Raw genomic sequence first — 13,720 nt, 5'->3', positions numbered from 1 at the left:
TCTGGTCTCCTTTGGTAAAGGTGCATCAGTGTTTCCTAGGCTAAAGGAGGTTACAAAGGAAGTATTGAGCCTCCTTTCCTTCACTTTTAGAGAATTCAAATGTTCCTCATAATGGAGCATAAACACTTCCAGGGCAGTGGCGGCTGCTGGTCTTTCATGCAGGGGAAGCTCATTTTCTGCCTACTTCAGAAAATGTATCTGTTTATTTAAATGTGAATTCTAGTAGAATTCACATTTTGTTGTCAACAACTATTTGTAGATTATCACGCACGCACGCACGCGCGTAGCTGCTGCGCGCTGGAGTGTGAGTGTTTGGTCAAAAGTCTCACAACACAAGCAGTAACAGTCTCCACAAACACCAAAAACAGACACTAGGTTTGTCAGAAGTTGATTCGCTATGAGAGGATCAGCAAAGTCTCCGTGTCAACACAGAGCAACGGACTGAAATATTTGAAAACTCCACCTGTGTGCTTACAACGTCATACTCTCTGATTGGCTCATTTCGCTGTCAATCAAAATTGAATTAGCCTGAGACAGATCATCCAATCATCATCCATTATTCCAGCGTCCGGAACAGACAGATCCAGCCCACTGCTCCATAGACCTCCTGTGAAGCCCGGCGTCCGATGGGCGGGACTAAGTGCGTCATAACCGAGCATTTATCCAATGAGCGTCTAGTTTGACTGCAGTGGATCAACCCCTAAATCCTGTCCCATTGAAGTCAATTGAAGCTGAACTTCACCACTGTTTATTAACACTGTGACGCTGCGGTAATGAATGAAGAACGTCACGCTGTCAGTTTCCTGTTATAAGAAGCTGATTCTGAACTAAACATACATGTGTTCTGTCATATATTTAGTCAATGAAATGTACACACAACACTACATATTTGACCACTGATTTTAGGGGAAGCTGAGGTTCCCTTGTAGTCTTAAAGCATCCGCCACTGTTCCAGGGGTTATGGAAAAGTGAACAGGAAAGGAAATAGGAGGGACTATTCAGACGCAGCCTTCATCCTTATTGGAGGTACAGGATGGAGCATTTGTATGAAGGATAAATTAATACCTACAGATATATAACATTAATAAATAAATCCCTCAATATCTAAATATGTCATAAAGAAATAAATAGATCACTTGATACCTAAATATATGGCATAAATGCTATTTAATTGCTTTATTTATGACTTTTATATTATGTCGATAAATATAAATAAATATATTATTATTTATAACAATTAATTGTTATGCAGATGAGGGGGCTGTCCACACTGGCTGAACTTTGTGCCTATTGGTTGATCGGCAAACTGTTATTTCGCCAACCCAAAAGTGACAATCAAACCCACAAGCCGGTAGTTTTCTATCGATTCTGCTGGCAACACATGAGATATCCGACCATGTGGCAGATGGACACGGTCAATCAATATACCCCTTCCTGCAAATACCTGAATAACTGAGGGGCAAAGGTTGTGTTGGTGAACAACTTTAAATATAACACGCTATCAGTCAGGTTTTCCACTACAAAAAGTAAATAGTCCCGACTTGTAGTGTTACTTTCTACCACATCATCTCAGCACGTTTAGCTCTGTAACAATCTCCTGATTTAAATGGGATCACCTGCATTGACTGCCTATTGCTGCACCCTTTCAATTCAAACTACACTACCTGGCTATAGGAAGCAAAGCATGTGCAGTTGATCTGCAGTCTGTACAGTCCATTTGTGCAGCCTCATCTGCATCACATTTCATTGTGCATGCATGCTTGCATAAATAAATAAATAATATCTTTTATGACATATTTAGGTATTAAGTGATTTATTCATTTTTAATCATTTTTACCGCATATATCTGAAGGTACTTTTATTTATTTATCATTATTTAGGCCAATTCATTTATGTATTTATTTCAAATGTTGGCAGAGTTAGTTATCCATACATTTGAGTGTGGCAAGGAGAACACAGGAATGAGTTCAATCAGCTGAACTTCTGAACCTCACCCCAGAAGCCAGCTGTCTTTTTGGTCTCCCTCCTTTAACCAGTGGAACGCCATTGCTGGACAATTTCATACCAGTAACTACAGGAGCAAAGCCAAAAAGCTTTGCTATTTTTGTGCTTTTAATGTGAAAGCTTCCTCCACATTGAACCGCAGTGCCTCAATATTATCTGGGTGTCTGAGCCAGAGATTGAGAAGGCTACAAACTGCTTTGTGACATTGCTTTCAAACTCTTGGCGAGGTGGACTCAGATGCCTTAGATTCAAAAAGTTGACAGAGATATGGATTGGTGTGATTGTACCATCTATTTGCCCCTGAGTGCATCCATTTTGGCCAGTGGATTAAGCAGCCTGCTGCTCATGGACTTAATTAGGTCGACTAAGCTGTCAAGTAGCTTAAAGGGCTGCACCTGCTTCCCCTCAAAAAACTTAATGGTCTGCAGCGTGTGGCACACATCATTGCAATCTGTGAGCATTGCTCCCACAGCTGATGACCTCATATAGCCTTGTAGACCTCCACTGATATGGACTACTTACTACAGGGGAGGGAGTGATTGGACGCATGACTGACAGTAAGCTGCAGAGATCAACACACACAGCGGATAAGAATGAAATCTTTAAGGCCATACGCCTCCATCAGCACTTCCACCATTATTAATCCTTGTCATAACCAAGGCATTATCAAGAAAATCCATAACAGCATGCACTAGAGATCTGACATCTCAACAAGCCCCAAACATGCTGACACAAATGTCTGTTTGGTGCCAGTGAAGTGCCTCATTATCACAACCCACACTTACCAAAAACACACCGGTAAGCAACTTTTTTCAGGGAAAATGGTGCTCAAGCACAACTAATCCTCAATTCCTCTACCAGCCTTTTTTTTTTTTTAACCAACATTTATTTATTTCTTCTTTGGCAGGATTATGTCAAAAATAGTCAACAGATTTTTACAAAATTTTCACCAAAGAAAGACCTTAGGGCTTAGGCCATGGACGACCGCATCACATTATGTTTTGGTTAATAATTTTTCTGTTCCGAAAAGGACAAAAAAGTAGTTATTTGATTTTCATTTTAAAACTCAAGATTTAGATTCAAGGCACTTTCTCAAACAGGGATAAACAAAAACTTCATTTTCTGTTTTCAAAAACCAAAAAAGGAAAACAAAATTAAATGTTAGAAGACAGAAACAAAAAGTTGCCGTCATCAAAGTAAGAGCACACCTTATCACGCCTGCTGCTGCTTCTAGGCTTTTATTCTGAAGGCCATCTATGCCACCTTTACTCCTGCAACCTGCTCAGCTGTGTCTCAACTTTTCATTAACACCCCCTGTATTTATCCACTCATTTATTGTGACCAGCATTCCAGCAGTTTTCCGATCAATAAATTCATTCTGGCTATTTTCTTTTGTATATATTAAGGCTCCAGTGTTCTGACTTCCTCCTCACATATTTCAGCTCCTCCGAATACAGAAATTCATTGAAATAACTCTTAATTTTTTGCCCCTAAACCCTGCAATTGTCTGCAATATTTTCCACAATCTCCCCCAATTAAATAAAAATTGGTCTCAAAATCAAGGATATTTCAGTAAAGTTCCTGCAGAAACTGTATTCTGTCACTTAATGCCTGTTAATGTCAGTGGCTTACGTATGTTACTAATAAGTGGAAGTGCAAACAGGGCACAACTGGTCCATATTTAGCCCCTGAACTAAAGAGTTTGACAGTCCTGCATTAAGTTAGCTGCAGCAGTGGGGTCTGAAAAAGCAGCTTTACATGTGATCACGTCATTATAGAACAGTTCCCAGCACTAGCTAATGCAATGTGATCTCTGCTTTTCTGGCAGAATCATGAGCAGTTCTTTTTTGTGATGAGTTCCATGAAATGACTTGTTTTTTTTGTATTTAATGAATAAAGTTGAATTGACTTAGAAGCATGTTTTGAGTTGAGTGGTGTTCTCTTAGAGTGCACAGTGGCTTAGTGGTTAGCACATCTGTCTTTTTTTTTTTTTTTTGAGAACTCAGATTTTATTTTCTCTACATTGAAAAAAAGACGACAAGATGAATGAAAAGGAGCAGAAAGAACATCTGCCCCCTCGATAAAAAGATTACTACATTAAACAATGGCAAACTGCAACACAGTAATATTTAATGTAAACCCACAATAGATATATATATATATTAAACATGTTCATCCCACTTTCTGCACTTGTTCCCTCAGCAGTCATTTCTCCTCACATCTTCAGAATAACAGCAGCAGCTGCAAGAACACCAGCTAAGAAGACACACAGTGTCAGCCATGTGGGGGTGCCCAAGTATGAACGGATACCCTCCCAGCCTCCCTGTTCTGCCATTCAGTTGATCAAGTGTTGTCTGAGGTAGTTCATGGTTCATCTTATAACAGTTTGGATGATATCACAAACTTAGTTTCCAAGACCTTTGATGATGAGTCGACAGGCGAAGTAGAAAAGTGCACCCAGCTGACCACCCCATTAGAGAACATCTCATGGGCTACTTTCAGAAAAGTAGGAGTGAGGTTTGGGTCATCTATCATCCTTTGCAGCTCTGCATTTTCATCCCACTCCTCTCCAATCTTCTGCAGGAGAAGACTGAGCTTCTTGTGGTTCGGGTTGGTCAGCTCGGAACCACCCAGCTGCTCTCTGATCACTAGCTCTTCATGCTGCTGCACTTGCTTTTAATAGAAGAGCTCCCAGTTCTTGCATCTGGTCTGTTGAATTCCCTTAGGAGCAGTGCAGGACTCCCAGCAGGTGCAGGAGAAACTCACATAGCACAGTTCACTGTATCCTCCCACCAATGAGCCACGCCGCTGCATCAACCAGGTTGGGAAAAAAAAAAAAAAAGAGAAGGTCCTGGGGTGGACATTTGGATCCTTTCTGTGTGGAGTTTGCATGTTCTCCCCATGCTGTGTGGGTTTTCTACAGGGACTCCAGCTTCATCCCAAAAAAAATGACTAAGGTTGACTGGAATTTCTAGATTGCCTTTAGGAGTGAATGTGAGTGCGAGTGGTTGTCTGTGTTGCCCTGTGATGGACTTGTTTCCTGTCCAGGGTGTACCTGCGCTTAACGTTCATTGAAAGCTGGAGATAGGCACCAGCAGACCCCCGCGACCCTGGGAAAAAAGCAGTTCAGAAAATGGATGGATGGATGGTGTTCTTATGTCACACATTTTGGCGTAGTATTCAGTCTTACTCTAAATGTAGTATGCCCATGTATCATCACCAATAAACAGCTTTAACCAACCTTTAAAATCAGGGTTTGATTCCTCTCCTTTCTGTATTTCTGAGTTAATAGTTTGATGATGTGCTTGCTAGCTAGATGTCAGACAGAAACACACAGAGGACAAGATGAGGAGTTACAGACACTGTGAGTCATTTTTTAGTTTTAAATCCCACCCTGAATACACTAGTGGCAGTTTCAAGTATGATGCATGTGTGATTCTTCTTCATCATCAGGGTCTGTTCGGTTTTGTTTGTGTGAAGTCCTTGTGGTCCTTTTAGTTTTTCTGAGAGTCTATGTTTATTCTGTTTTTGTGTCGAGCATCATGTGTTAAGTCTTGCTGGTGTCTCCACGTCCCAGTGATGTCAGTGTGTTTGGGTTGTGACTGATTAGCTGCCTCATGTTTTGCACCCAGGTGTGGCCCGTTCCCAATCAGGCCTCCCTCACTATTTAGCTGACTGCTTGGACAGAATGGCTGCTAGGTTGTTGTCAATGTTACCCTTGGGTGTGTCTGTGTTTTTGTCTCCCCGGTTTCCACATGCCTTTTTTGGATTTAGTTTTTTTGTTGCCTTGAGAATAATAAATGGACTGGTATTATCAACGTTAGCCCTGCCTGCCGCCTCCATCTGTCTAGATGTGGAGCGGTAACCATCTCTTCTTATGGTGAATGCTGGGCCTGTGAGGCCACTCCCGTCCCAAAAGAATTAAATAGACTCCATCCCAAAATAAAAAATCTTGAGGTCTTCAAAAACTTCTTCCGAATTAGTAAATTTTAAGCTGAGGGTCGTCAAAAGCCTTCCTAAAACGATCCTCATTAGTGTTACTATATTAAATCCCAGCTTTGTTTTCATTGAAAAGTACTGTCAGTATGTAACTTGTCTCATTCATGAAAGAAATTCCTTTGGGCTCCTAATGACTTTAAAAAATTGTTTAGAAAAACAATCTGTTGAAAAACAAAACAAAAAAACTATCTAAACACTGACTGCCTGGAGCAAATCAATAGGGGGTAAAACTATATTATTGAAAAAACTTTTAACTTTACAAAAACTACAACATAGTCAAAAGGAAATGTACACGGTAAATCTCCACTGACACACTCCTTAAAGAACGAGGCAGCGGCCCAGTCTCAGAGATAAAAATGCAAGTTTAATTGCATTCGCTCTTTACACACTGTTTCTCTAATACATGCCTCTTATAAAACAACATACATACAGTTGCAAAAAAAAAAAAGCACCTGAGATGGCAATGAGAGCGTCTTCAACTCCAGCTCCACAGAGGAATCCTGGTTACCATGGTTACATCACATCATTAGGTGGTGGTGTTTGAAGAGACGGGTGTGCTCCAGTGTGTTTGTCACCGTCAGAAGAGCTTAGCCATGAAACATAGGACCATACATATCATCTGGATCTATACATTAATAATAATATAGATTAATGGATCAACATCCTAATTAGATAATGTAGCAACATTATTGATAATTACACATAGGTTTTAAAAACTGCACAGATAATTTCTTTTTTTTTTTCTTGAAAAAAAAAAACCAACATGCATTTATATTTATATACTGCACGTTCTTAAGTCTTTTTCTTCTTCCTGTTGTGTCGACTATATACGTAGGTCACTTAAATATTTACAGTGATTTCTTTACAGCTATTGGTCCAGCCCACTGAAAATAAGATGCTTCTTTTACTTAGTCTATAAGGAAGAGGAAAGCAAGAAGGAAGGCAACATGGAGACGAGAGGGCTGTGAGGAGCAACATGGGTCCCAGACCCGATGCATTCAGGGCTACACAGAGGTCTCCATGCTCCATGTCAGGTGAAGAGGGGAAGAAAGGTTGTGTCCTGCTGTAGCACAGGAACAAAGGGTTCTCCTATACCATGGTGCGATGGTTGTCTCATCCATGGCACTGCTTAGTGGATTGTCCCAATTTGGGTTTTTACAGCTGTCTCTACATCCCGAGCAGCTGCCCGAGCACCATCCTGAACTGCTGCGTGTATCCTGCCAGCTCTGTCACACGCTCAGTCATGTCTCGGACGGCTGCAGGGGAAGGATACTGCAGCGCTGCCGCCTTCGTACTGATCACAATGTCTTTGAGTTTTTCACAGAGGCTGTTGCTGCTCTGTGCTACTCGAGCCCTCACCTCCGGAGACTTGGCCTGGCGTGACAGCGTGTCTCCGATGAAAACCAGTTTGTGTGCGCTGAGGATGACAAACTTGCTGTGTGCCACAAAGATCTTTGGTGGCTGGTTGGAGTTGACGGCTGTGAAGAAGGCATCAATGGCATTGGTAACAGTGGTGATGTTCTGCTCACACTGCTCCTGGTAGAAGAGCAGCAGCTGCTGATCACTGTGGCACAACTTGGTGGAGGACGTCTCTCCGGGACAAGTATTTACTGGCTGGTTGCCTAGGGGATGGTGGGGAGGCGGAGTCCAGCCCGACATGTCATTGTTAATTGGTTGGGTGACTTCCTGTTCTAGTCGCTCAAACTGTTTTATCTGTTAAAAAGACAACAGGGGAAGAAGATAAATACCACATACACACTCAAGTACGGATCAGGCCACATTTTTCTGTGGCCAGTCTGAACCCAACAGAGCAGTGATCAAACCCAACCAGTTAAAATCTCTTTTTTCATACTAAGCCTGCTTTTATTAAGCAACTAGAAACTTCACGTGCACATTAACACAGGCACACACACTCTCTGTGTGTGTCACACTGCTGTGTAAACCCTAAAGCCTGCACGTTGTCGGGCAGTGGCTACGGAGTGTGCAGCGCTGCAGGTTTGAGTCAGAATACGAACGTGATCGCATCTAAACAAATCCAACGTGGTGATTTGGCAACTTTATGCTGTTTGTTTACTACTATTACAAACTATTACACACACACACACACACACACACACACACACACACACACACACACACACAGTACCTGCTGTTGCTCCAGGAGGGTCTTGCTGTGTCTGATGAGGTTTCCTTTCTCGAGTAGCTGTCTTTGGTTTTTCTCAAACTCTTCCTTGCCCTGGCCATTCAACGCATAAGCACGCACACACGCACACAAACACACAAGCACACAAACACACACATAGATTTCTTAGAGCACTTCTTACTGATAGCTGCAGTAGGATCATCATGTTAAGTCTCCAAGGTAGTTTACTGCATGTGAATGACTATATATGTGGGACGGTGGGATTTCCACTGCTTACACAAAGTGAAGCCACGTCTTTAGTATAGGCACATTTCATGCTGCAGTGTGAAGGAAAATATGTGCGCATACCTGCAGATGTACGTAGTCATAGTCCTCCATCCAGCCTTCCTCTGTGGTCTCATATGGCCTGTCCACACCCTCTTCTTCCTCTGCTGCTGTGAACTTTGGAGGGGAGGGAAGGGGCCGAGACTGAATATTCACTCTCTCCCCTCCCTGGTAGCTTCCACTTCCTGACCCTGTCAGGTGACCACTCACTTCCCCTGGGATTGGAGGCAGTGGAAGCTGCTGCTGCTGTTGACGGGGAGTCCGTTTGAAAAGCAGCGAGGCATTTCCGTGGAGAAATGAGGCTAACTGCTTTGCATCATCTGGAATGCCTCTCGCTGTCATGACAAGTCGGTCCAAGTCATCCCCTCCTGGTGGGGGCGCTGCAAGTGCTGTATACGACCAAGAAAGTGCATCCAGGCTCTGACTGTGTTGAATTAGGCTCTGGAATACCTCCTCCATCTTCCCGACCTGACGGCCCAGTTTGGTTTGCAGTGAGCGATCAGTAGCCTGACCAGCATTCGCCACAGCTCCCCGAGCAAATTCTAGAAAGTCTCTGACAGCGGCTCGAACTCGATCGGCAGCCTGATGAATGGCAAGCAGGTTCCCCTCTAAGTGAGCAGGGCTCCTCCAACTGCCTGTGATGAAAGACATCATGAGGGAAACACTGGACTCCACAGCCTGCTGCAGGCGAGTCAGGCGCTCCATGGCCTGATCCAGGTCTAGGATCAGGGGTTTCCCAAGGGCAGGGACTGAGGACGTGTCCCGGACAGGGACCATGTCCAAGGAGGACGTAGAGTGGTTGCTGCGTGTGCTGCCTGTGCTGGATGCAGACAGACGCTTTGAAGACATCGTCAGATCCTCACTGGTCGACTGTGCATCGCGAACAACCTACAAAACAAGAGGTGACGGATCAATGCAGAGATCTTGTGACACTGACATGGCTGTAAGCCTAACAAAACCCATGATGACCATAGGCAGGACACCAGCCAATCAAAAACAGAGGGAGGAATTACAAAGGGCCATAAAGATAGGATAACCAAATCACTGTATTTCTTCATTACACCACATTACATCTACATAAGGTCATTTCAGATAGTTTTTTCCCTTAGTCATGCTACATCTCTGTACATTCAAACAACAGTCACCATGAATAAGTTTCAGTATAAATCCTGATGACTACACATCACTATTGCCATCACCATGAAGACTGCTCCTGTGAGGTTGGGTCAAAAGAGGTTCCTATATAAATGTTCTCAGTAGACCATTTCACAAGTACAATCTTAGCCTGCGCCAATTTGATTGACACCACGGGTTGCAGGGTCATTTGTGATAAACAGAGCATTTTAAGGGGGGCAGTTGAAAAATAAGGGGTAAAATAAGACAAAGCAGAGGATCTAAGTCAGGGGTGTCCAATTCTGGTCCTCAAGGGCCACTATCCAGCATGTTTTAGATGTTTCCCTCTTCCAAAACACGTGATTCAAATGATCAACTCCTCATCCAGCTCTGCAGAAGCCTGATAACAATCCTAATCATTTGAATCAGGTGTGTTGGAAGAGAGAAACATCTAAAACATGCTGGATAGTGGCCCTCGAGGACCGGAATTGGACACCCCTGATCTAAGTGCTTTAATTACAACAGCATTCATAACCAGGTAGGTTTCTTATCCTGTGGAAGTCATTGTGCCATACATGTAACCTTCAACTCATCATTTATATATAGTCTAACATTATTTTGGGGTTAACATATAAGTGAAATGCAAACCCACTAATACTTAAGATTCCGTACGGAATTTCAGTTTTAAAGCTGCGCTCACTATGATGGAGCAGTTCTTGTCATGTCCTCATTAAGTTACACTTGTACTGTAATGGATGGTGTTTTCAGGAGGTCTTGGTAGCTTTGCTTCCTCCTGTTGCTCGGCTTGTGATGTCGAAGCCGAACATCAACAACTTCAGGCTGCTGCGATGCAGTAAACACAAGGCATCTGTCTTTCCTTTGTGTCAACTTTTATGTTCCATTTTTGAAGAAAATGCTTTAATGCAGAACCCACCTATGGTTTAATGTCGTCAGAAAACACACAACTATTATCAGCCGTCAGGGAACAGCATTAAACGCAGTAAAATAAAACATTAGATTGCTGTAACTTACTGTCTACGTGCAGACACACTCAGAACAAATATAATATGAAGCTCTTTAAAGTTGTTTATCACAAATGACCATGTGACCCCTGACCTCACCAGCCCCTGTGCCCAGTTACCAAAGGTTACATATAGAACATTTTTAATTTAGATTTCAATGTTTCCTACAGATATATATGTATATTACACGTATATACATACATATGTGCATACGTGTACATACAAGCATCCAAATGTAAACTAAAATAAGTGGACATTGACATCGTCCTACCTGTGGTGGTACATCGTAGACATACTGTTCTCTTCTGTCTTCTCGCTCACGGGGAAAGTCGTAAACATCCTGGGTGGAGTGACCTCCGGAGCGCAGGATGGCAGGAATGTCATAGATGTCCTGAGGGGCCTTAGTCACTCCTTTGTCTCTGTGGTAATGCTTCTCTGTCAGGATGGGGGGCGGGATGTCATACACGTCCTCTGGAATCGGAGGCTCGTTGTCATCGTCATTGAGGCTGTTCTGAAAGTACTGCCCTGGAGCTTGGGCTTTCAGTTTGGCAAAGTGTGGTGGCACATCATAGGTTTCCTCCTTAATCAGCTGAGCATCATGAATATCTTTACTGACGGATGGTGGAAAGTCATAGACCTGCCGGAAGCAAAACAACTGTTAGAGCTGATAATCTACAAATACAAACGGTATCTGAGCAACTTTGTAATCATAAACCAAAGTTGGAGTGGGACACGTTATCAGTCTGACTTGTGGGGACATTGGTATGACTGTCTTTTTAAAATGCAATTGTAATTATTTGTCTAGTATTTTTATTTTATTTTTAATGGACTACAAGTCCGTAGTAAAGTTGAATTGAATAAACTAATGTAGGCAACACAAATAGCAACCTACTAATATTTAGTAGACTATTATAGCCTGAAAATCAAAAGGCCTAACAATATCAGCATTTAATGAAAAGGCACAAATGTATTAGACCTATATACATTTGAGAAGCATTTTGCTGAGGAATATAATATAATACTAATATAACTAATATTAATGTAACTATAATGTACAAAAAAGGGTTGAATATAATAAATGGATCTTTGACTTGTTAAAACAATAATATTTGCTGAACTTTAAGACTTGTACCCCTGCTGTAACACATTACATTATAAACTAAGAAACATAATTACTGTTACTGGTACTGGTACTGTACAATGAGTTACGGCATTACTTTTATGTAGATTAGTAAACTAATTAGGAGCAGAAAATAAACTAAAGGAGTGGATACTTTTTAAGTATCTAGTTCTTTAGGACGTGCAGAAAGTAACACAATCCTAAACATCAAACATGTTTTTCCACTCAATACCTTTATAACTGAAAATCTCAACAGCCAAAAAATCTGCTCTTCAAGCACAAACTGCAACTATTTGATCGAATAATCAATTCTTTCACAACCAAAATGTCACGATTGGGTGAAATATTTCTAATCTGCCTGACCCCTTATTTGAAAATTAAATATAATGACACAACCCCCTTCTAAAAACAACAGAAAAGTGCTGTTCAAAACCTTTTCAGGCAATAGCCTCTTCCTAAAGGATGAGTGTACAGTGCATACAGGGGGTGTGGCCTCAGTACCCCTGCAGTAAGCAGTGTGTCATGTGCATGTGACTGAGGAATAGCAGAGATATTCTCAGGTAAACTTGCATTAAATCAGGTTGTTTATAAGTCAAGATAATGCTAAATATATACATATACATATATTTAACATCCCTGTTGAAGGCTAACCTTTATTTTTGTAAATTCCCCATATATTCCCAATTAATGTCAATGGAAAGTTTACAACTTTGAAAATTCATGGAATTTTGCAACCCTAAACATGCATCATAGTGGTGCCAGAGCCTTATAGAGAGAGAGTTGTGTCAACTCTGTTCACTCCAATGGTTCAGTTTTTTTCACAGCAATGGTGATTCATGCAGACTCGCATTCATTCCCCAGAAGTAAGTAGTTCACTGATGAAGCCACAGCAGAGAGAGTTTGTGATGCATTTTTTGAACGGTAAGACGTTTAAATAATCATATTGATATTATTATTATCAACGTATATAAACTCATTAACGTGCGCATTAAAGCATGTTAGCTGATTATTCCCTGCTAAACTAGTAGATGAAGGGATAAATAGAAGATAACGGGTAAGGATATGCTCACGTTACTGGATAAAGTAACACAGCGTTAACCTCAAGGCTCAATTATTTTGATGCCATTTCATCCAACGACGTGGAATTAGACAAAATAAGAAATTAAATAAATAGAATAAAATACTTTTAAACTTAATTTATTTTTGCTGTAGTAAATTAAATTGATGAATTAAATATTACTTTAGGACATATGATTGTACAGTGATGAGTGAGAAATGAGGAATGGATTTTTGGAGTACGAGCTAGGATGATAAATTTAACGTTAAACAACAACAATGAAGAAAGCTATTTTTGTGATATTGCTTTGAATTTATACTGCTGCTGCATATTTCACATTTCTAAACAGCAAACTTAAGCAAAAAGGCAACTTATGGATTTAATTTTTTAAGCTTTGAGTTTCTTCTAGCTGTAATTATCATGTATAAACTCAGCTAATTATGATCATGGCAGAGGGAAAGGGAAGTTAGAAGCTCTAAGTGAGATTGAAAGCACACAGCAGTTTAAAATAGGCCAACAATGTTGAAAATGCTGTCAATAATGCAGTTATTGACGCCAAATTACCGAAAATTCCAGTGTTGTCAATTGATTTGAATAGGCTGCCAGTGACTTCCAGGGTACGAATTCAGTCTTACATGAATCACGTGACGGTGAAGGATTTTGGACTTCCATTGTCGCAACTCTCTCTTTATATGGCTCTGAATGGAGCCAAATGTCTTTCCTAGTGCGAGTGCATTACAAGAGTTTCCCTCCTGATAATCTAGATTAGGTTACGAGTTATGAAGAGAACATGTGTAGGTGGTTGTCATGTTAGTTCAGCAGCCAATCAGAGCCAAATGGGAGGTTGTGTGTACTGGTGAACCAGAAAAAACCCCATTAAAACTGTACTTAGCTTTTCCCTTCCATGACAATATTTAAAATACATAAAAAATATGTCT

The 13,720-nt window shown here is 41.3% G+C and overlaps 1 protein-coding gene and 1 pseudogene across 4 annotated transcripts in view; both read right to left on the bottom strand.

Moving 5' to 3' along the window:
* Positions 1 to 4,186: 4,186 nt before the first annotated feature.
* On the bottom strand, positions 4,187 to 5,847 carry LOC114464207 (apoptosis regulator BAX pseudogene; annotated as a pseudogene).
* A 500-nt stretch (positions 5,848 to 6,347) lies between these two features.
* Positions 6,348 to 13,720, bottom strand: part of bcar1 (BCAR1 scaffold protein, Cas family member) — a 40,165-nt gene continuing 32,792 nt past the window's right edge. For all 4 annotated transcript variants that reach the window (XM_028450020.1, XM_028450021.1, XM_028450023.1 and 1 more), the window contains 4 exons: positions 10,877 to 11,242; positions 8,495 to 9,358; positions 8,150 to 8,239; positions 6,348 to 7,716 (listed from right to left, as the gene is read on the bottom strand). In XM_028450020.1, the coding sequence (XP_028305821.1) occupies positions 7,171 to 7,716; positions 8,150 to 8,239; positions 8,495 to 9,358; positions 10,877 to 11,242 (1,866 nt within the window). In that variant the 3' untranslated portion in view covers positions 6,348 to 7,170. The remainder of the gene's footprint in view (positions 7,717 to 8,149; positions 8,240 to 8,494; positions 9,359 to 10,876; positions 11,243 to 13,720) is intronic.

Source organism: Gouania willdenowi, chromosome 6 (genome assembly GCF_900634775.1).
Source record: "Gouania willdenowi chromosome 6, fGouWil2.1, whole genome shotgun sequence".
Classification (NCBI taxonomy): domain Eukaryota; kingdom Metazoa; phylum Chordata; class Actinopteri; order Blenniiformes; family Gobiesocidae; genus Gouania; species Gouania willdenowi.
The sequence above is the reverse complement of the archived record's forward strand: the minus strand, read 5'-3'. Positions and strand labels throughout refer to the sequence as shown.